The sequence below is a fragment of the Ooceraea biroi genome, chromosome 2 (assembly GCF_003672135.1).
Source record: "Ooceraea biroi isolate clonal line C1 chromosome 2, Obir_v5.4, whole genome shotgun sequence".
Classification (NCBI taxonomy): domain Eukaryota; kingdom Metazoa; phylum Arthropoda; class Insecta; order Hymenoptera; family Formicidae; genus Ooceraea; species Ooceraea biroi.
Genome location: NC_039507.1, coordinates 1,881,352 through 1,899,331, shown reverse-complemented (window position 1 = coordinate 1,899,331; position 17,980 = coordinate 1,881,352). Strand labels below are relative to the sequence as shown.

The 17,980-nt window shown below is 36.1% G+C and overlaps 2 protein-coding genes and 1 long non-coding RNA gene across 4 annotated transcripts; 1 reads left to right on the top strand and 2 right to left on the bottom strand.

Annotated features, from left to right (window-relative positions):
- Window positions 1-173: 173 nt before the first annotated feature.
- LOC105287980 (paramyosin, long form) lies at window positions 174-16,528 on the bottom strand. Of its 2 annotated transcripts, XR_003406221.1 has the most exons (16): window positions 16,226-16,527; window positions 14,917-14,973; window positions 12,534-12,620; window positions 12,284-12,450; window positions 9,301-9,538; window positions 8,528-8,647; window positions 8,245-8,394; window positions 7,950-8,096; window positions 7,633-7,849; window positions 7,076-7,203; window positions 6,540-6,652; window positions 2,487-2,682; window positions 2,282-2,410; window positions 1,723-2,094; window positions 1,037-1,489; window positions 174-825 (listed from the first exon to the last, which is right to left on the bottom strand). XR_003406221.1 is itself a non-coding variant. In XM_026967973.1 (15 exons), the coding sequence occupies exons 1-15, from the start codon at window positions 16,337-16,339 to the stop codon at window positions 1,097-1,099; spliced, it is 2,628 nt and encodes an 875-aa protein (XP_026823774.1). In that variant the 5' UTR covers window positions 16,340-16,528; the 3' UTR covers window positions 174-1,096. The 2 variants fall into 2 exon arrangements, 1 of the variants encoding a protein (XP_026823774.1); XM_026967973.1 differs by having other exon boundaries at window positions 174-1,489; window positions 16,226-16,528.
- LOC113561479 (paramyosin, short form-like) lies at window positions 2,817-5,804 on the bottom strand. Its single transcript, XM_026967974.1, has 2 exons — window positions 4,885-5,804; window positions 2,817-3,760 (listed from the first exon to the last, which is right to left on the bottom strand). The coding sequence occupies exons 1-2, from the start codon at window positions 5,200-5,202 to the stop codon at window positions 3,167-3,169; spliced, it is 912 nt and encodes a 303-aa protein (XP_026823775.1). The 5' UTR covers window positions 5,203-5,804; the 3' UTR covers window positions 2,817-3,166.
- On the top strand, window positions 3,674-5,217 carry LOC113561480. Its single transcript, XR_003406222.1, has 3 exons — window positions 3,674-4,825; window positions 4,961-5,015; window positions 5,135-5,217. It is a non-coding gene; the product is annotated as an uncharacterized LOC113561480 (long non-coding RNA).
- Window positions 16,529-17,980: the final 1,452 nt, after the last annotated feature.

The following is a 17,980-nucleotide window of genomic DNA, read 5'->3' as shown; positions in this document are numbered from 1 at the left end:
TAATTTAATTAACGCTCGTTATATTATACATTTATTGCAATAACAATTTCGAGGATCATAGTTTGCTTAATGATTATATTAACAAGGTAATCTGGTTGAGATGTATAATATAAAGTTGCTTAGAATATAGTGCATACTTGCAAGGAACACAGGAAATGAAATACACAAGCGTCTTCGTACGTACGCGTTTCAGTTTATTTATTAAATTAATGTTGACACAGGTTATTGTGTATGTTGTACAGTGAGAGTTGTGTATATGGGCAATAGTTACCTATCTATGTAGTAATAGAATAGAATTAAAGTTATCCATTTAAATATACAATTGCGACACGCGCGAATAGAATGGCGTGAATGCCATTGCCCTCTTCTCTTGGTTGCTCTTATCCGTTTTCTCTGCCCTTACGCTCGATTATATTCACATAATTGGGACGAGAAGATCGTTAGATTTTATTGTGTATTCACGGTGTGAGCATATCGATTCTTGATTTTAAAAGATTTTTTTTATGTTTCGCACAGGTTTCTTAAATGATGAGCATTGATTTTTCTTTAGTTTATCTTTTCTCGTTGCGACGTATTTTCAACGTTGCGTCGCGTCTCGTTGGCCAAGCAATTTCGAATTTACGACGGGTCGTTACGCGACAGTAAACGCTGCATTCGTATCCATATGTATGTATATATAGATGCGTATTCTGCTTTTTTGCTCCAATTTAATCTCTCGCAACTATCATGCTGTACGGCCCGTTGAAAACTCTCTCGGCCTTTATGATGATTGACGTCGCGTCTTTTTCATGTTTTTGTTTTTCGTCATGGCCATGTTCGTGATGCCTGTTAAAATGAAGCCTCAAGTTATTATATATATTTTCGTTCTACTTAAGAATGACAGAGAAATGTTTCTTTTGTTGTCTTTCAATCTCGCGAAAAAATTTGAATTTTTTCTTCAGAGTCCTCCTTGTCGACTGTATGATCAATCACCAATTATTAAAGAATCGCGAATTATCCTACATCGTCACATGTACGGTCTCTATATTCTACATACGTTTGTAAAGACGACGACGTGGCGTTCGAAGTGACAAAGGGTGAAGCTGTTGACGGTGATTTACAGCTCCTGCCTCGTTTCTTGGACGAGATACACCTGAGAACCGGGCACAGTTGAGGTGGTGACAAAGCTGCGGTGTTTGGCGCGGATCAAGGTCAAATTGCTCTCGGCCGTATCGGCGCGATCCTCCGCGGCCTCAAGTTCCCTCTGGAATCGGCGGACCCTGGTGACACTCTGCTGGGACATGCCTTCCTGTTCCTGCAGCTGCCTCTTGTAGATGCTGACCTTTTGAGATGCCTTGTCGAGAGACTCCTGCAGCAAGGCGATGTTCTTCGCATCCTCTTCAACCTGAATCATCACTTCTTTGATGTTACGTTCCTTCTTGCGCAGGATCTTCACGGTCTCAGCGTGTCGGCGTTTCTCTTCGTCCAATTCGAGTTCCAAGTCACGCATCTGTAATGGTGAGATTTTTAAGTGACGGAATTTATTAAATTTTAACTTACATATATTAATGTAATATGCTAAGAAAAATTTCACAGAAAATTTAGTAAATGTTTTGATACATATAATATTATTAATATCACATTATATAAGATTGTATTTAAAAATATCGTAAAAACTTTAGAAATTTATATCAATAAATATAAATATAATGCAACCAAATGAGAAAATTTAAATCCTCTCACCCTAGCCTCCAGTTTGCTGATGATACGCTTGCCTCCAACGATGGCATTAGCTTCTACTTCTTCCAACCTCACGGATAGATTCTTCACCTCAATTTCCAGCGACTTCTTGATAGCCTCGATCTTAACAATGCGCTCCTGTTCCTCATGAAGGATCTCAACAGTGTGCTTAAGTTCGGTTTGCACTCTCTGGTATCTCTCATCGCTAATTTTCAATTCTTTGGTGACCTCCTCGTAGTCTCCAGCCAAGGTGGCCAGTTCTTGCTCGAGTTTAGCCCTCGATGAAGCAATGTTGACGTTGATGGTAGTCAGCTCGTTGATGCGGCTAACCGATTCCTCGTATTGCTGTTCGACGATTCTCTTCGCGCGCAGAGCCTTTCAACACAATATCGCACTTTATACGACGCCATTCATAACGCTTACATAAGTCATAGAGCATTTGCTTATCATACCTTTGCTTATCCAGAGGATAAACTGAACGTTTTGAAAACCTTGTAGTATAACTAATCTCTTTGATGGTAAATACATCGAATTAAGTTCAGCAAATCAATCATATACTTACGGATTCGTAATTGCCGCGGACTTCCTCCAGCTCGGCCGTCAAAGATTGGAGACGACGTTGGCTGATGCCCAGTTGATCCAGGGTGACCTGCAATTGGCGCTGTACTTCGTCGTAGTGAGCTTGAAGCTCCTGGAATAAAATTATTTATTTTGTAGATAGCTAACACATCGAATTCATCAACAAACATAATAAGTATCGTTATTACGGTTAGAGTGAGGGATTGCTTCTTGATAGTCTTCTGCAGATCGATGTTGTTCTTGTTGGCCACATCCAAGGACAGTTCCAACTCGGTAATCTGAATCTGGAGCTTCTTCTTTATACGCTGTACCTCGGTCTTCAACTTCATCTCAGCTTCTACCACGCGGGCATTCAGCTGCTCGATTTCGATGCTGGTCTGTTTGCTAATTAATTTCATCCGATTTTAAGTAGCTTTTGTTACTTTTCACATCTTGATTGATAAACATCACATAAACTATTGCGATAAAAAATGCCTGTTTAAGTGTAAATTTTACTATCTTTTTCTACTTTGTGTTTACTGTTTTAGCTTTTACCGACTTAGTCCATCCTGGGATTTAAATCTTGGCTGCCTTGCTTTTATGCAGCTACTAGAAATAATTAGAATCGTCAGAAATAAAATAATTTTCCAAGCTAATTTTCATTTTATTTTTAGAAATCGTTATTAATGTTGAAAGTTTATAATCTTGTTTATAGGAGAAAGGGATTATCAGAATTTATAAAAAGTTGATAAATTTGCTTGTGAAATCTGATGTTAAAATTTCGTTTATTTTAATTCTCTACGTATTTTCTTATCTCTCTAGAAGTAAGATTAAGATATCACGGTACTTTCTCGCGCTACTAGGAATTTGGTTGGGACGCAACTCCTACCTATTTGCCACGCTTAACATTATAATACTCGCATCCTCGACAACCATGCAAAAGTTCTTGCCTCGCTCGATTTTGGTACCTCTTATCTAGAAAATAATTGCTGCTCTTCTGCTCGTATCCGCGCAGCTCCCTGCTAAGCGTATCGAGTGGCTGAGTCAGCTTATCCTCGTCGATCAGACTTTTGGTCCTCTCGTCTATGAGTCTGTCGTATCCTTTGTCATCCCAGGGGGAATGCATGACTTCCCTCTGAAACTTTCGAATATCCGCCAACTCCTGACTCTTGGTCAGGTTCTTCATCGTCTCCGCTCTTAGCTGAAACTCTATCGCTTTCGCGGATCTTCCCCGGAGATTTTTACCATAGTCCAACGCGTTATGCACCTGGGTCATCAGTTGGACGTCCTTCAGCGCCTTCAGTTTAATATCGTTCACCGTCTCCTGCTGGATCTCCTTGAACTCGCCGCGCGCGCGAGAGCTGGCGAACATCAGCGGCATCGGCAGTCTCTTCAGATCCTCACCCGTGTGCGGAAAAATCTCCTTGGTCACGCGACTTGCGTGCACGGTCTTGGCCAGGCTGAAGTCCGAGCGATTTGCTATCTTCGGGCACGTCAGGTGGACAGACGGTCAGCGTCAATTTTGTGTCGTACGGTGGCCCGTCACTGTGTGTTCTTTCTACGCGGATCGTTTATTGGGCGGCGCCGTTTTCCGTCGTGCACACGCACTTATGCGACGCGCTGCTGCCTAAACTTAGCCGCAGCGATCCAGAATGCGAAAGTGGCCGCGGCACTCACGACCAGATCCCTCTAGAGACTTAAAAGCGACTGCCAATGCACCGAACACCGTCGACACCTAGTGTCCCTTTCGCCCGGGCGACACAAGATGGATTTTTTGCTGTTCGACTTGGCAGAGTATTTCGTCTCGATCAGAACTATGAGGAATGGTCCAAATAATAGGATGCCAAGAAAGTGTTCGGTCGCGCTTCCGCGATATTTTTATTGGTCGACTCGGTTGGGCTTCTTGAGCTGTCAGTATTGATGTAAGTTTTCCTGCTAAAGTGTTTAGAAAATATACCTCTTTCGCTGTTCATGTTTAGATAGAAAATATATGCTTGAGATAGTGCTGTATCTAAAAATATATTTCCTATTAAGAACTGAATTTTCTATTTGTGTTCTAAAGAGAAATACGCTATCTGTTTGACGAAAATATAATTAGTCATTTCTAGGAGAAGGTAATCTATCCACCCGCCTCTAATATTAGCAACGCCACGATATATGTTGTATTTGCGTGATACAAATGTATGTATGATACAACCAATCTTTATTTCTACTACAGAAATGAATCAAACAAAAATGAGATAATAAAAAAATTAAATTGATTTTGTTTAAATAAAGAGAATTGAACAATGTGCATTCAACATTGTTCAATCATTTGTTGCATTTTTTCAACCGACGAGGACAGGAGCACAGGATAGTAAACTGCAAAACCAGAAAACAGTCAACGACGTCAATGATGACAAGAATTATGCACGGCATCCGTATGCACGTCTTTGATCGTTGCCACTCGAAATGAAGCAACCTCTTCCGCGGCACCAAATTTAGAAACCGAAAAGGTCAGTCGCCAAGTCACGCGGCAGACGGAAAACGGATCGCCTCGAAATTTCTCGTAAGAAATTATCTTTCGCGGGGACTTACCCGCTTTCTTCTCTTTCGCTATTATCGTACCTTGAAGTGAGATAAATGATCTCTAGCCCCATCCTCGGCGTCGATCGCATGCTTAATAAGATCGTCTCTCGTGTAGGGTTGTATCCTTTTGTCCTCCCATAAGACCCTACCGTCGGACCAGGGTAGCTCAGGTAATTCTATTTTTCTTTCAAATTCCGGCAAAGTTGATCTCATTAAGAGTCGCTTATTGTCCATATAATCAATCATCGGCTGATAGTAATTCATACCATAACCGTAATTTCTATCGTAGATGTACGTCGGATAGTGTCGCCATTTTGACTCCAGTGGCATGTAAATCGGTGGCATGTAAGCTGCCATTTTTTGGCCTTTATTTCTTGATATGAACAACTTAAAGATCGGTAATAAAGATAAACGATCTAAAAATTGTTTAAATTGACGTCCGTTACAATTTTCCTTTTCCTGTTGATTGAATTTGCTTGTAATTATTTGGTTCTTAGTTCGATGTAATGCGTGATAGATTTTTCGAGATAATATTCCTGATTTTTCTTGGTAAATTCACAGATGCCAGTGTTACTTGCAACAGCACAGACGGCAAAAATTGGGCCGAGAGTTAGGTGGTATCTTTTGTAGTTTTCGTTGCGATTGCCACATCGGGGACAACCAATCAGCATGTCTCGATAATAATTGGATCGTGACTGATTCACTATAGTTATTAATAGCGCCGTTTCATTGTGTCGTCAGTAAGTGCCCTCATTAATAATTTTATTTATATATTGATAATCAATATTATAATTAGATTATTACAGCTCATAAAATTTTACTGACATAAAGCATAATCAATATGTTTATGTCAATATATTTGCTGTAGCAGTATTTGTATCCATTCTTTAATTTAATTTAATGTTAAATTCTATACTAATAAAATTAATTAGATTTCCATTTTATTTTTAAATTATAGAAAAAAAGATACTATTACCGCATTTCTTTATAACATAATTTCATAAAATAATACTTATAGTAAAGAATTTTCCAAAAATATCAAAGTAATAAACGTGAAATACGAAGAAAATAATTAACATCAAGACTTCACTATGTATAAATGTATAACTCATCTAAGAAATCACTTATGATGATTCACGATTTAAATCAATTGCTGATGTATAAATTTAATTATGTTTTATTATATGTGCTAATAATAATACTAGTTGACGAACAATAATTGATCAGAAATAAAACTATTGTATCATTCTAATGCTATGGTTAGTATTTGCGTTTTATAACATCTGTAGTATTGACTTGTCTTATCGATTAGAGAAAAAAATTGCAATACTAGAACAGAAATATCTTTCATAAAAATATAATTGTGTTGACATATAGTTTTTAAAACTATTCCTTTTTCTAAATCCCAGGTTGGAATGAAAAAAATCAATCTTATTATAAAATAAATATAATCTTTCTTTTTAAGAAATATTTAATTTTAAAAACTAATAATCTATAATTATATTTTATAGATTATAGATATACAGAAATGTGAAAGTATAATAAAATAATAAGTAACAAAAAATGTATATAAGATTATTGTTTTTTGTAAAAAATACTAAACATTATAATATTAATATTAAATTAATGTCTTAAAGAAAAATATATCTATAAATTACTAGAAATAGATAAAACAATGATTTTTAAAAACTTACCGAATAGCTTCAATCTCCTCATCCTTTTCAGTAAGGCGGCGTTCGAACTCGTGACGTTGTTGGCTCAATTCAGCTGCCAATCTCTGTGCACGTTGCTCCTCGATTTTGCGGCCCTAAATCAAATTTTACTTTATTTAATATTGCATGTTATATTTTTATATTCTTTTTAATTTTATATCATTAATGTTATGTACATAGTATAGATTTAAACATTTACTATTTGAATTTATTTAATTTGAAATACATTTAATAAATGCTAATTTAATATAATTAATTAAAAACTGATTTGGGTTTCCAATATAAGAGTAAAAGGTCTCTAAAAATTGTCCTTACACTTAATTAATATCAATACTAAATCTAATTCTAATAATTACTATTGCAATTTATGTCTTTAAATTGTAATTAAATTTAAGTAACTATGTTTAAAATTTAAGTAATGCAATTAAATTAAATATATTTTTTTATAATTAAAATTTATGTTAGTATAATCTTAATTACATTATGTTATGTTATGACTATTTTGAATGATAACTCACTGCTTCAGCTTCCTTGTAAGCTGCAGCCAATTCTTCACGTTCGTTCTCCAATCGGCGCAGTTCCAATTCCAATTCGTGAAGTCTGCGAGTCATGTCAGCCAATTGATTCTTAGCATCGTTCAGGTCATCTAAAAAATGTCATTAAAGATATTAATAGTTATCAAAAGTTACTTTACTATTTTATATAAAGATACTTGATACTTAAATAAAGATACATGAGGAAATATTATAAAAATAAGTTTATTTAATTTAAAATAAATTTAAAAAATGCTAATTTAATGTAAGTAATTAAAAACTAATCTAGGCTTCCAATATAAGAGTAAAAAATTCTTTAAAAATTGCTCTGATACTTTGTGAAATAAAATAAAAGTTTATTTGTAAGATGAAATTTTGTGACGAAATTATTGTTTTACAAACGAAAGTTTTAATCCTTTTAAAATATTATAAAACTGCTGTAATAATACTGTATAAAATTGATTACAAAAATACATACACTAATATACTATTGAGGCAATTCTGATGCGCATATTGAACAAATGAAGAAAGATAATAATTACCTGAAAGTTTCTTGTTCTCACGAGCCAATTGATCTTTCATTTCACGAGTCTTATCGAGTTCGGCATTCGTACGTTGCAATTCTTGTTGCTTGTTGCGAAGATCGCGCTGACTTTGTTCATACATAGCGAGCGATTCGTCCAAGCGAGTCTTCAATTCTATGTTGATCTTCTCGAGATGTTCAACACGCTTCTGGAGTTCGCGAGCAGTTGCATTGGCCTTAAAAAAAATTATAAAAATTATAAAAATGTGGGTTTCCTTTCAGAAATAATTGCAATTATTTTTTTTAATTGCATGCCATTAAAAATAGAAGTCTTACCTTCTCTAAATCGATGATCAGGACTTCTACTTCAGACTGCAGACGCGATTTCTGTTTCTCGAGATTGTTAATCTTCACAAGTAAAGTTTCGATTTGTTCTTCCTGTTCCTGAATGCGAGCGGAGTATTTGCGGCGAAGTTCTTCTACCTGTAAAATTGCGTTAAAAGTTTGTTAGTAACTTTGTCACGCCAGATCTCTATCACAAAGGGACAGGAAGAAAAATAGATGTGACACAGATGAAATGAATGAATAAATTGATGTAATTATTAATTAAGTTTTGCGACAAACTAATTACCTCTTCAGCACGAGCATTAGCCTCGGTCTCGTATTTCGACCTCCATATTGAAACTTCTCCATTAGCCTTGACCAATTGACGTTCAATGTCCAAACGCGCTTCAGATTCTTCTTCCAATTGGACGCGGACAGACTCCAGTTCCACCTCGACCTATTGACCCGATCATACACATAATTATATGTTATTTATTTCTTAAAAATATATATTTTTAAATTAATTTATACAATTTGTATATTATGTACTTTTTCTTTTGTGGTATTTAATTGTAATATTTAAACTATACCTGGTGCAACGAAGCCTCGACCAACGCACGACGGCGTTCTTCATCTTCAAGGCGACGGCGGGCATCCTCGAGTTGACCAGCGAGTTGAGTCTTCAGGTAGGTAATACTTTCGATGTTTACCTAAAGTTTTAATAAAATAATTAGTAATTTGTGGTAAATTTAATTGTCGTATGTGGCGATTGCATCGCCGCAGACCCAGAAATTAGAAAGACGCGACCCAACGTATCATGATACACATATACACGCACATATACATACGCGTACATACGGGTACAGAGTCAACAACTGAAGAAGGTAGACAACACGCGAGACGGAAAGCGAGAAAACAATAATAGAGGAAGCCGTTACAGACAACCGTCGTAATTTATTAAAATCAAGTAAAAGTTGTATTTTGCTATACGGATTGCGCCGATGCACATGCACGTCATATTTAAAACCGCGAGTCAAAGTTTAGAGACGGTTAAGCGTAGCCCGCGGAATGGATAGGAAAGCGAAAGGTTTTCTCTCGGGAAGATTTTGAAGTCTTCGAGAGATTTCCAGGAGGACATAGAAGTCGAGACTAGCGAGCAAACAAGCAGAATATTATTCGACCGGTATCTCTCAGCGAGTGCGGACGTGTTCAACGGGTGTATTCGGAATTCGGATTTACAATAAATTTCGGACTGACTCAACGCAAAATTAACATTTCCTTCTTTTGTTACACCCGGACACATTATCCTCCTGACACACAAAACACAGATAACCAAAGTAAGTCACAGGATGTCAATCTTTACCTTAAGATCCTGCACCTCCTTGACCAACTCAATATTCTCTTGAGACAGCCGAGTTTTATGGCTAGTGATGTCCACAATCGTACGGTTCAATTCCTCAATCTTCACGTTCAGTTCAGATACGTGTATTTCGAGTTTCTCCACTGTTTTTATTGACATCAACTTTTCCTTGGTAACATTGTCGAGTTGAGCGAGGAGCTCATACACTTCCTGCTGGAATTTGGATTTTTCCTTGTCAGCCCTGAGAACACAACATTTTGCTAAGTTTTTCTGAGAGAGAAAGATTTATATAAAATTTATTTTATATTTTTATTAATGCACTTGTGCATATTTTTTTACTCGAAAAAAGAACAAAATATTTACTTCAGATGTTCTTCTTAAAGTTATAAAAAAACTGAGATTTAAATAATTGTTAAATATACATTATTTTAATTGGGTAAGACAACTAAAATATTAATTTTTTAAAATATAATTCAATCAATATACTTGAACATTGTATCGTAATTCGATCGAAGAATTAGTTCAACGTTTTAATAAAACTTTTTAATAAAACTGGTTAAGTTGATTAATATGTCTCATCAAAAATACGTAAACAACTGCATATAATGAGTTTTCTTAACCATATTTTTAGTAATCAGTCATATTTATGTCTTCATATTACTTTGAGCAGATACCAAGGAAATATAGATAGTTTGCAGTACAAACAATTGTGCTTAAAGCTTATTTGAACATTTATTTTATATGTAAAATAATAAAACTGAAAAATCTGTTTACATTAAATGAGATAAACGCATGAAATATGAAATTAATTTATACATATGTGAAAAGAAGAGTTCAAAAGAATAGCTATCAAATTGATAGCCGTTGATACCTTCAAACAAAGCATAGCACACTTTCTTGTATGAATCGTATTATCCGTGTATAACGCGCACGTTGATAAGAATACACTTGCAATTTTATTTTCCTGGAGAAAAAATGTAGGCGATATTACATCTACCGTCAAATGATAGAGGGTGTAAGGTGTCGGTTAGCCGATTCTGGGGATAGTGGGGATTCGGGCCGGTCGCGTGTACTAATATGGCGCGCCAACGTTGGGGTTGCGGATTGCTACGCGAGTCGCATGGTTAAAAATAGTCATAAGCCGAGTAGCCACGCGAGCAAAAGAAAGACGGAGAGAGAAAGAGTGATGCGGCGCAATAGAGGAAGACCCTGTGTTTTTGCACTAAGAAAGAGAGGCAAGACCGAGCGATGCAGTTACGTTCAGATCCATAACACCCTTCTAACTTTTTGAACAGGTGGAAATCTTTTTTCGTACGTGGCAGCATGATTGAGAAGTTTATTCGGAATCTGGGGCAAGTATTCTAAGATTCATATACTAAAATTAAAATTGCACGCACAAGTAATATTATTATTAATATAGTAATATTTATTTTAATGATAGTACCTATATAGAATAGTAGATTATGATAAATATCGAATTAAAAGCACAGAAATAATAGGTAAAATTTATCATAATAAGGCAAAGATTAATATGTTACTTGTAAGTTGACTTCTGTACTGTTTACGATAGTTGAAAATTTTGTCAGCGTCATAGGCGACGATCAAGATTTATAATTGGTGATGAAATACCACGAAGAAAATGTAACCGGACGATTATATTTGACATCACTTGCGTGGGATAGGGATGTTGGATTGCTGAAACTAAGTAGCGACTACATTGATTAGTTATTATTTCTGGCAACCACGTGTCAACTATATCGAGATAATCCTTGGAAAATCATGTTCTTTTAATAAAGATTTAGAAAAAACTATGTAATATAAATATTTAAAATTTGATATAAGAATTTCAGACTTTTAGAATATAAGCGTTACAAATAGCTGTGTAAATTTAGATACATTTTTATATAAAAAAATGTTAGCAATATCTCACAAAGTCTTCTCTTTTTAAATAGTGACAAAAGATAGGATGCATCAAGTTCTCGGAGATACGCTTTCTAACATACTTTAATTAAAAATTGCTCTGAAAAATATTTTGTTAGTGTATTAGTGAATACAATTAAGAACATTTAAATTTTACAATGAAGAACATTTTAATTTAAACTAAACATCCTGAGTGCTTACTTGCAATACCATTTATGAAATAAAGCTTCGCCTGTTAAATAGCCTGTTAAAAACGGAATTTGTTTTCTCTCGATCACATTCTATCTTCTATTGGAAGCCACCGAAGAAGCGAAAGTAAAAGCGGTCACGGACGTTCCATCGCACGGATAATTAACGGTCTAATTAACAGTAACGAATGTCTCCAGGACTGTCAACGGCTTTGTAAGAACGACAAGATCGGCGTCTCGAAACGGCGACTATGTTTAGAAAAGCCGAGGTACCGAATCTTCGTGTATTTCAGGTGCGACTCGTTCTTTGGTTTGGACTGTAGCCAGTGCGACTGATATAATTTGCGCAAATTTTCTTACGCACGGTAACTAGTTTGTGACGAGCGGCGCTATAATTATCCATGTGACATCGTGATTCATTACGCTTCCTCCTCTTCGGTGTCTTTTGCCTTTTCTCAAACATTGCACGGCGCTCTTCCTCGTAGACCGCTATTTGCTACATGCCCAACTTCCGGCCAGCTCTCAGCTGTTTATTGACGCTCCCTGGTAACGCGCTCATACGGTCTCGTTTCAAAGAGCGGGTTGGGAACGCGTTTATACTGCGGCTACTTTGCGATCGCGAATGTACGTGTACACGCCTGTACGTTTTCTGAAATTAACGCGGAGCTCTGGTTTCAGTCGATCATTTGTTGGTAGAAATGTTAGAGCCTTCAAACCTTCAAAGTATGTAATTGAGGGACGTGCAAGCGTAACAAGCAGTTGTGGACGATTTATCATAAGAATTTTCCTTGAATGAACTTAACATTCATTTAATTTAACATTATACGATTTATTTGATGGAAAAAGTTCCATTAATTACGGATACATCCATTACTAACCTGGCACGTGCTTTCGAAAGTTGATCGATTTGATCCTGGAAGTCAACAACGACCTCCTGGTGCTTTTTGCGCAAGAGATGTGCGGTCTCCTCGCTCTCAAGATGGACATCTTCGAGTAGTTTGCGCAGCTTGGCCAGTTCCATATCCCTCTTCTTGTTGATCTCAAACTGTGCAAGAAAATAAAATTGAAATTTTTGTGCTCTAAAGAAAAAAAAATCGAAATTTATTTTTATAAAATGTAAGCACTCACTTGAGATTCGGCGCCACCCTCAGCCTCTTCGAGACGTTCGGATAGCTGGATGACTTGCACGCTTAAATCAGCGCGCTCGCGTTCGATCTGCAACATTACAAATTTGTATGAAGAAAGATTGCACAATTTTCGATTAAATATATATACAATACAAACAAATTTATAAATTCTATGGAAATATTGTAAAAACATTTTTAAAGATTAAAAATGAATTAATTATGAAATTAAAATAAATTATTAATCAACGTAATTGCACCTATTAAATTAAAATAAATTTTCAAGGTATTTTTAAAGTAGTTTAAGTTTAAATTTTTAATTAAATTATAGCAAAAAATAAAAATAATATTATTATTTTTTTAATAAAAATTAATCGAATAATGAACTCATATAATTAAGAACTCATATAATATTTCTTATTAAAAACTAACTTTTACTTTAAAAAATCTTATATTATATGTTAGGTTTCTATACGTTGATAATTACTTAATCATCATAATCGACTTGTGATCATTGTTTTGATCAAAGAAATCGCGTGATGGTATCTCTGCTATACTCAGCATCGGCATCTTCAGTGGTAACTTGACGTCAGATTTCTTTGCACTGTGAATAGGACGATCTAATTTCGGACACGGTGCATCTATATTGAGAGCTTTATTCATATTACAAACGAGGCGTTTATCGCGAAAAGCGAGAATCGCGATAATACCTTCACGATTTGTTGCGTAAAGGTACCGATTATAACTTTCCTCTCCTTGGATGGATGATTTTAACGACTACTTTAAATTGTTTACAGAATGTATAGATATAAAATAAATGCTAAATAATTGCTACTGGCAATTATAAATTTATTAATTTTGTCTTAAAGAAAGGGCGAACTATACTTTGTTTCTTAATTTTGCTATTATACAGTGCTTGTATTGATATGCACATGTGTATTTTCTAACTTAATTGATTTTCACAATAATTAAAAATAAGTTAAAATGTTATATGTTTATGACAAATAAGTAATGTAATAAGAAAATGAATTAAGGTATTAATTATTGCATAATTCTTTTGGTATTCAAATTATTCGTAATATGGAAATGTGATGTTTGCCTTTCGCATACGTGAGCACAATATGTAAGGTGTTCTGAAAGCGACTGCTGTGTTAACCGTCATTTCAATTTTCGAGCTTTACAGCCTCGAAACGCGATGAAAATTTTTGGCACTCGTTCAAGTCACATATTATGACGTCCGTTACACACGAATTCGATTTCCACGGAATTTTAGTAGACAATGAAATCTGAGAAGTTCTTATAAACTTTAAGATTCTATTTCGATGCACTTTTTTCTTATATAATTGTATAAAAATTGTCATTGGAAAATACAATTTCCGTATTTTGCGCTTATCCGTGTCAAACATGTAAATTTATATATAATGCCAATCTTCTGATTTGGAAATCTTTTTACATAAATATAGAAATTAGCTTTGATTTGTAATGTAAAACTGGAATAAGATTCTTATATATATATATTAAAAGTATATATTATATATATATATATATATATATATATATATATAATATATACTTTTTTATTGTGCGTTTAAAATTATTCTTCTCAGATTGCGCAACAAATACATTTCCAAATCTAATTTGGATTTTTATAAGAAATATACATAGTGATATTTCTCTTATTTGTAAAAGTAGACAAGCTAGGTTCAATACAGCGTAGGAATGCGGGAACGATACCGAAGAATCTCGCGTCCCTAAAAATAGATGCGACTCAAGAGCTGGACATTTCGACCTACTGTTCCCCACTCTGCAAAATTAGCATCCTTGGTCCCTTTTCTATCTTTCAACAAGTGATACTTGATAATATGTGTTGTTGACAAAGTATCGTAACTCTATTTGAATAACGCGATTTCCTTCAAACATTTCCGCAAAAACTTTTGATATTATTTCATGACTCTCGAATTACATAAAGGTGAACAAATAGAATTTTTCATTAAAACAAGACGTATTATGCTTTTTATCGCTTTTTTCATTTAACGAGGATAGATTTATTTATAATTATTTATTTATAATATTACTTTATAATTAAATTATTGAACTGACTGTTTTCATTTTTGTCTGATCATGCTTGTTGTGGAATACACACAATCTAAACAAAAAAGCAAAATATACCCAATAAAAGTATTCTTCGAGAATTGACGTCGAATTTCGATGTTACCACGATGAAACAATTACTTAAGGCGCTAATGTCCGTGCTAGTTTCTTCAGATATCACAAAAGATATGCTATCAAATATCAGAGCAGACGCATCAATGCACTTCATCATTGCACTTTATATTTAGGGCCCTAAGAGCATTCGATTGCTACGGGAAGACATTCATGAAACTCACCCTCTGACGCAGCTCTCTCTCAGACTCCAGGTCATCCTGCAGTAGGCGGATTTTGTCCTGAAAAGAAAGGCAATGAGGATTAGAGGGTATCACATGGCACGCGTTATAGAGGGTCGACGCTTTTACGTAATCGCACGACGAAAATATCCAAGCGCGGAGGCTTGGTATTTCGGAAAGACGGACGGCCTCCGCCGAAGACTCGTCCTCGGAAGAAGGAGAGAACGACGTCGAGACGTCTGCTTAACGCGCGCCTTCGAGCCGCTTGTCGGGATTATTTCGAGAAAGTCGCGCGCTGACGGTATAGCGCCAGGATAAACAGTCAGGTCACTATTTGATGAAGAGATGAAGAGATGATCTTACTTGGTGGTGGACGAACGATCGAACGTTCGTTCATACTTCTCTTGGAATACGTCTTGGACGAGCGGATCCTCGGACCCGACAAAGGATCTCAACCAGGAATCCTGCGATCATGGTGCAGCATCGTCGGCTGGTATCTCGACAACGATATCGATCTAGCGCCTTGGCACGATCGTCATTTTAGCCCGATATTCCACCGACTATTTTCGTACACGAACGATTCGACAGCTAACAGGACGGTCAAACACTTCGGTTCCACGTCGGGTTGGCACTAACATCCCTTATGGTCACTGAACTTTCGCGGTTCACTATCTTCGCGATTGGTCACTGCTCCGCATTGTTCACGTGCGAATTTGTCACTGTGTCTCCGATAGTCCCGTCTCGATGACGTACAGAACTTATGCATGGGATTTCATCCTTATTGAAATCTAACAGTTACTAGCTGAGCCGTTGTTCGTTTCCTCAAGAAATACTGGGGAACGCCGATCATCCTTCATTCACCATTATTCAACGCTACGATATCGAGTGGCTTGGCGAACCTTGTCAGTGTGCTGAAACTCTATTTCACTTCGATGCAGCTTTTATTTCAACGTGATACAATTTTGATTAAAGAAAATTTTTAAATGCATTTGATTAAAAATTTATTCATTATAAATTTTGTTAATTATCTTAATTATTCATAAGATTGATATATAAATTTTGATTAAATTCCCGACGATGCGGCTTTCTTAGTAACTAATTTCAGGTAATTTTCTACACAAAAAAGGTACAACAAAGCGTCTTAAAATTACCAAAAATTTTATCTATGGATTATTCCGAATATGATTGAAAAGCTACTCTTAGTTAGTAACCGAAGTTCAGAAATAGACCTTCGATCCTTCAGACTTTGCCGTCGTTCTCTCCTATCGGTTCATCAAGGGAACATATCAGGATACTTCCCCGCAGGACCTACCTCGAGTCTGCTGAGAGCGCTCAGGTCGGCGCTGTATTCGATGCTTACATCGGCGGCACCGCCCCCGGAGCGGTACGTGTACTTAGAGGTCTTGGCAATCGCTGAAGACGACATTTTCCTTCTTTCGTCCTCTGCTTGTCTTCAACGATGGTTCCTTTCGTAGTTTGCGGGACTCGAGTCCTCTCGCGTATCCTCTCAATTAAGGCACCCTTCGCCTGTAAGAGTCTTTCTGTTCGCCACTGGCTAAGTCGTTGGTGAGTCCACTTCCACTTTCTTCCGCGATCTTCCTCTTCCTGTTCGGGATTCGGAGCCGACCAGCGCCCTACTCGTAGTGCGCGACCCGTCGTCGTTCGTATGGCGCGCCGACCGCTCTATGGCTTCATCAAAATGACGGGCAACGCAGGCGCACTGATGCAAAACCCCCCACCAGGAACGGGGAACATGCTCGTCATCATCATCATCGTTCTTGTCGTCTTCATCATCACCGAGGGGAACCACCAAACCACGCTAGACGCCCACGTTGTCCAAAGGCAGTCGCCAAATCGACTTCGACTTGGCCCGACTACGATGGCGGAGGAGTTGCCCAGAAGAGGGTGTCACTCTCTGAGGATTTTACTATGTCACATAATGTGTTGTCAGGTTGTTGAGCCTCAAAGTACATTGCTAAAAACGAATGATGTTTTCCAGAACTTCTGAGCAATCACTTAAAGGCAACAACTGATGTGTTGCAATTTTTGATCTAATAAACTTCCTTGTTTTAGATTCCTTATTATAAGAGTCTTTTGACTTTTTAAAATTGATTTGATGATTGAATATATAATAATTTATAATTTGCAATGAATATAAGACTAATTGAGAATCTCATGTGCTACGATACGAAGGGGGTGTGTGTTTCCTCTTTTGCATGTAGATACAACTACGTCATAAAGAATTCAAGTTGATTTAGCGTACTTGAAAAGAAAAATGCAGAACGGAATAGAATAGGAATAGAGTGCTCAGCCATCGATGAAATCAGATGTCGACTCATTCAAAGATCTATCACACATGTAGCGTAGGAGTGTGCGGTGAGAAAAATATCACGCTATCAAACATCATTACTGGCACATGTCACGACAACGTAAGGTTGTTTTGGGATTGAGGATTCATTCGTGAATAATTCTGCAACGACGCTCATAATGACTGATATGGATATTTTGGTCCATTTAATGAAAGTAGACAAAAGTTGGCAGTGGATTTTCTGAGTTGTCACAATATATTTAGGATTAGTTTGAAAATAATTCTGCGGTAATGCGCAGTCATCAGTGTATTGTCGAATCATCAAAACAATATTTAAAGCAATTGATATAAAATTTTTCTTATATAATAATTTATAGATTGTTATTAATTATTTATTAATTATTATATATAAATAATTTAAAGAAAAATATAGGTGTACATAATTAAAGTATATTTTTGCAGCAAAATTTTCTAATAATAAATACTGTTAAAATAAAATAATGCTTCCGTATTGTTACACAAATGTAACATTGCTTTATAGTACAATTAATAGGTTTTAATAAATTTAAAGATATTTCAATTCTGCGTCCTACTTGTATCCGATTGATTTTCATGAATCTGTTAGAAATTCTTGCCAGTTATGTTGCCGGCTTAAAATCGCGTAAGACGTTTTGGTATTCACACACGACGTTGTTGACAATGCGACAACGAGAAACACGAATACCATGCGTAGTTGTACAACTACTAGATTGGACAAGA

What these genes read in the sequence shown, in the direction of transcription:
- LOC113561479 (XM_026967974.1), bottom strand. Translation starts at nt 5,202, where the DNA reads ATGGCAGCTTACATGCCACCGATTTACATGCCACTGGAGTCAAAATGG. An exon ending in ATCATTTATCTCACTTCAAG is followed by an intron (nt 3,761 to 4,884) that starts GTACGATAATAG and finishes ACGTGCCCGAAG; the next exon opens with ATAGCAAATCGCTCGGACTT.
- LOC105287980 (XM_026967973.1), bottom strand. Translation starts at nt 16,339, where the DNA reads ATGTCGTCTTCAGCGATTGCCAAGACCTCTAAGTACACGTACCGCTCC. An exon ending in TCGAGGCTTCGTTGCACCAG is followed by an intron (nt 8,395 to 8,527) that starts GTATAGTTTAAA and finishes TCGGGTCAATAG; the next exon opens with GTCGAGGTGGAACTGGAGTC. An exon ending in GAGGAGATTGAAGCTATTCG is followed by an intron (nt 2,683 to 6,539) that starts GTAAGTTTTTAA and finishes GAAATTAATTAG; the next exon opens with CAAACAGACCAGCATCGAAA.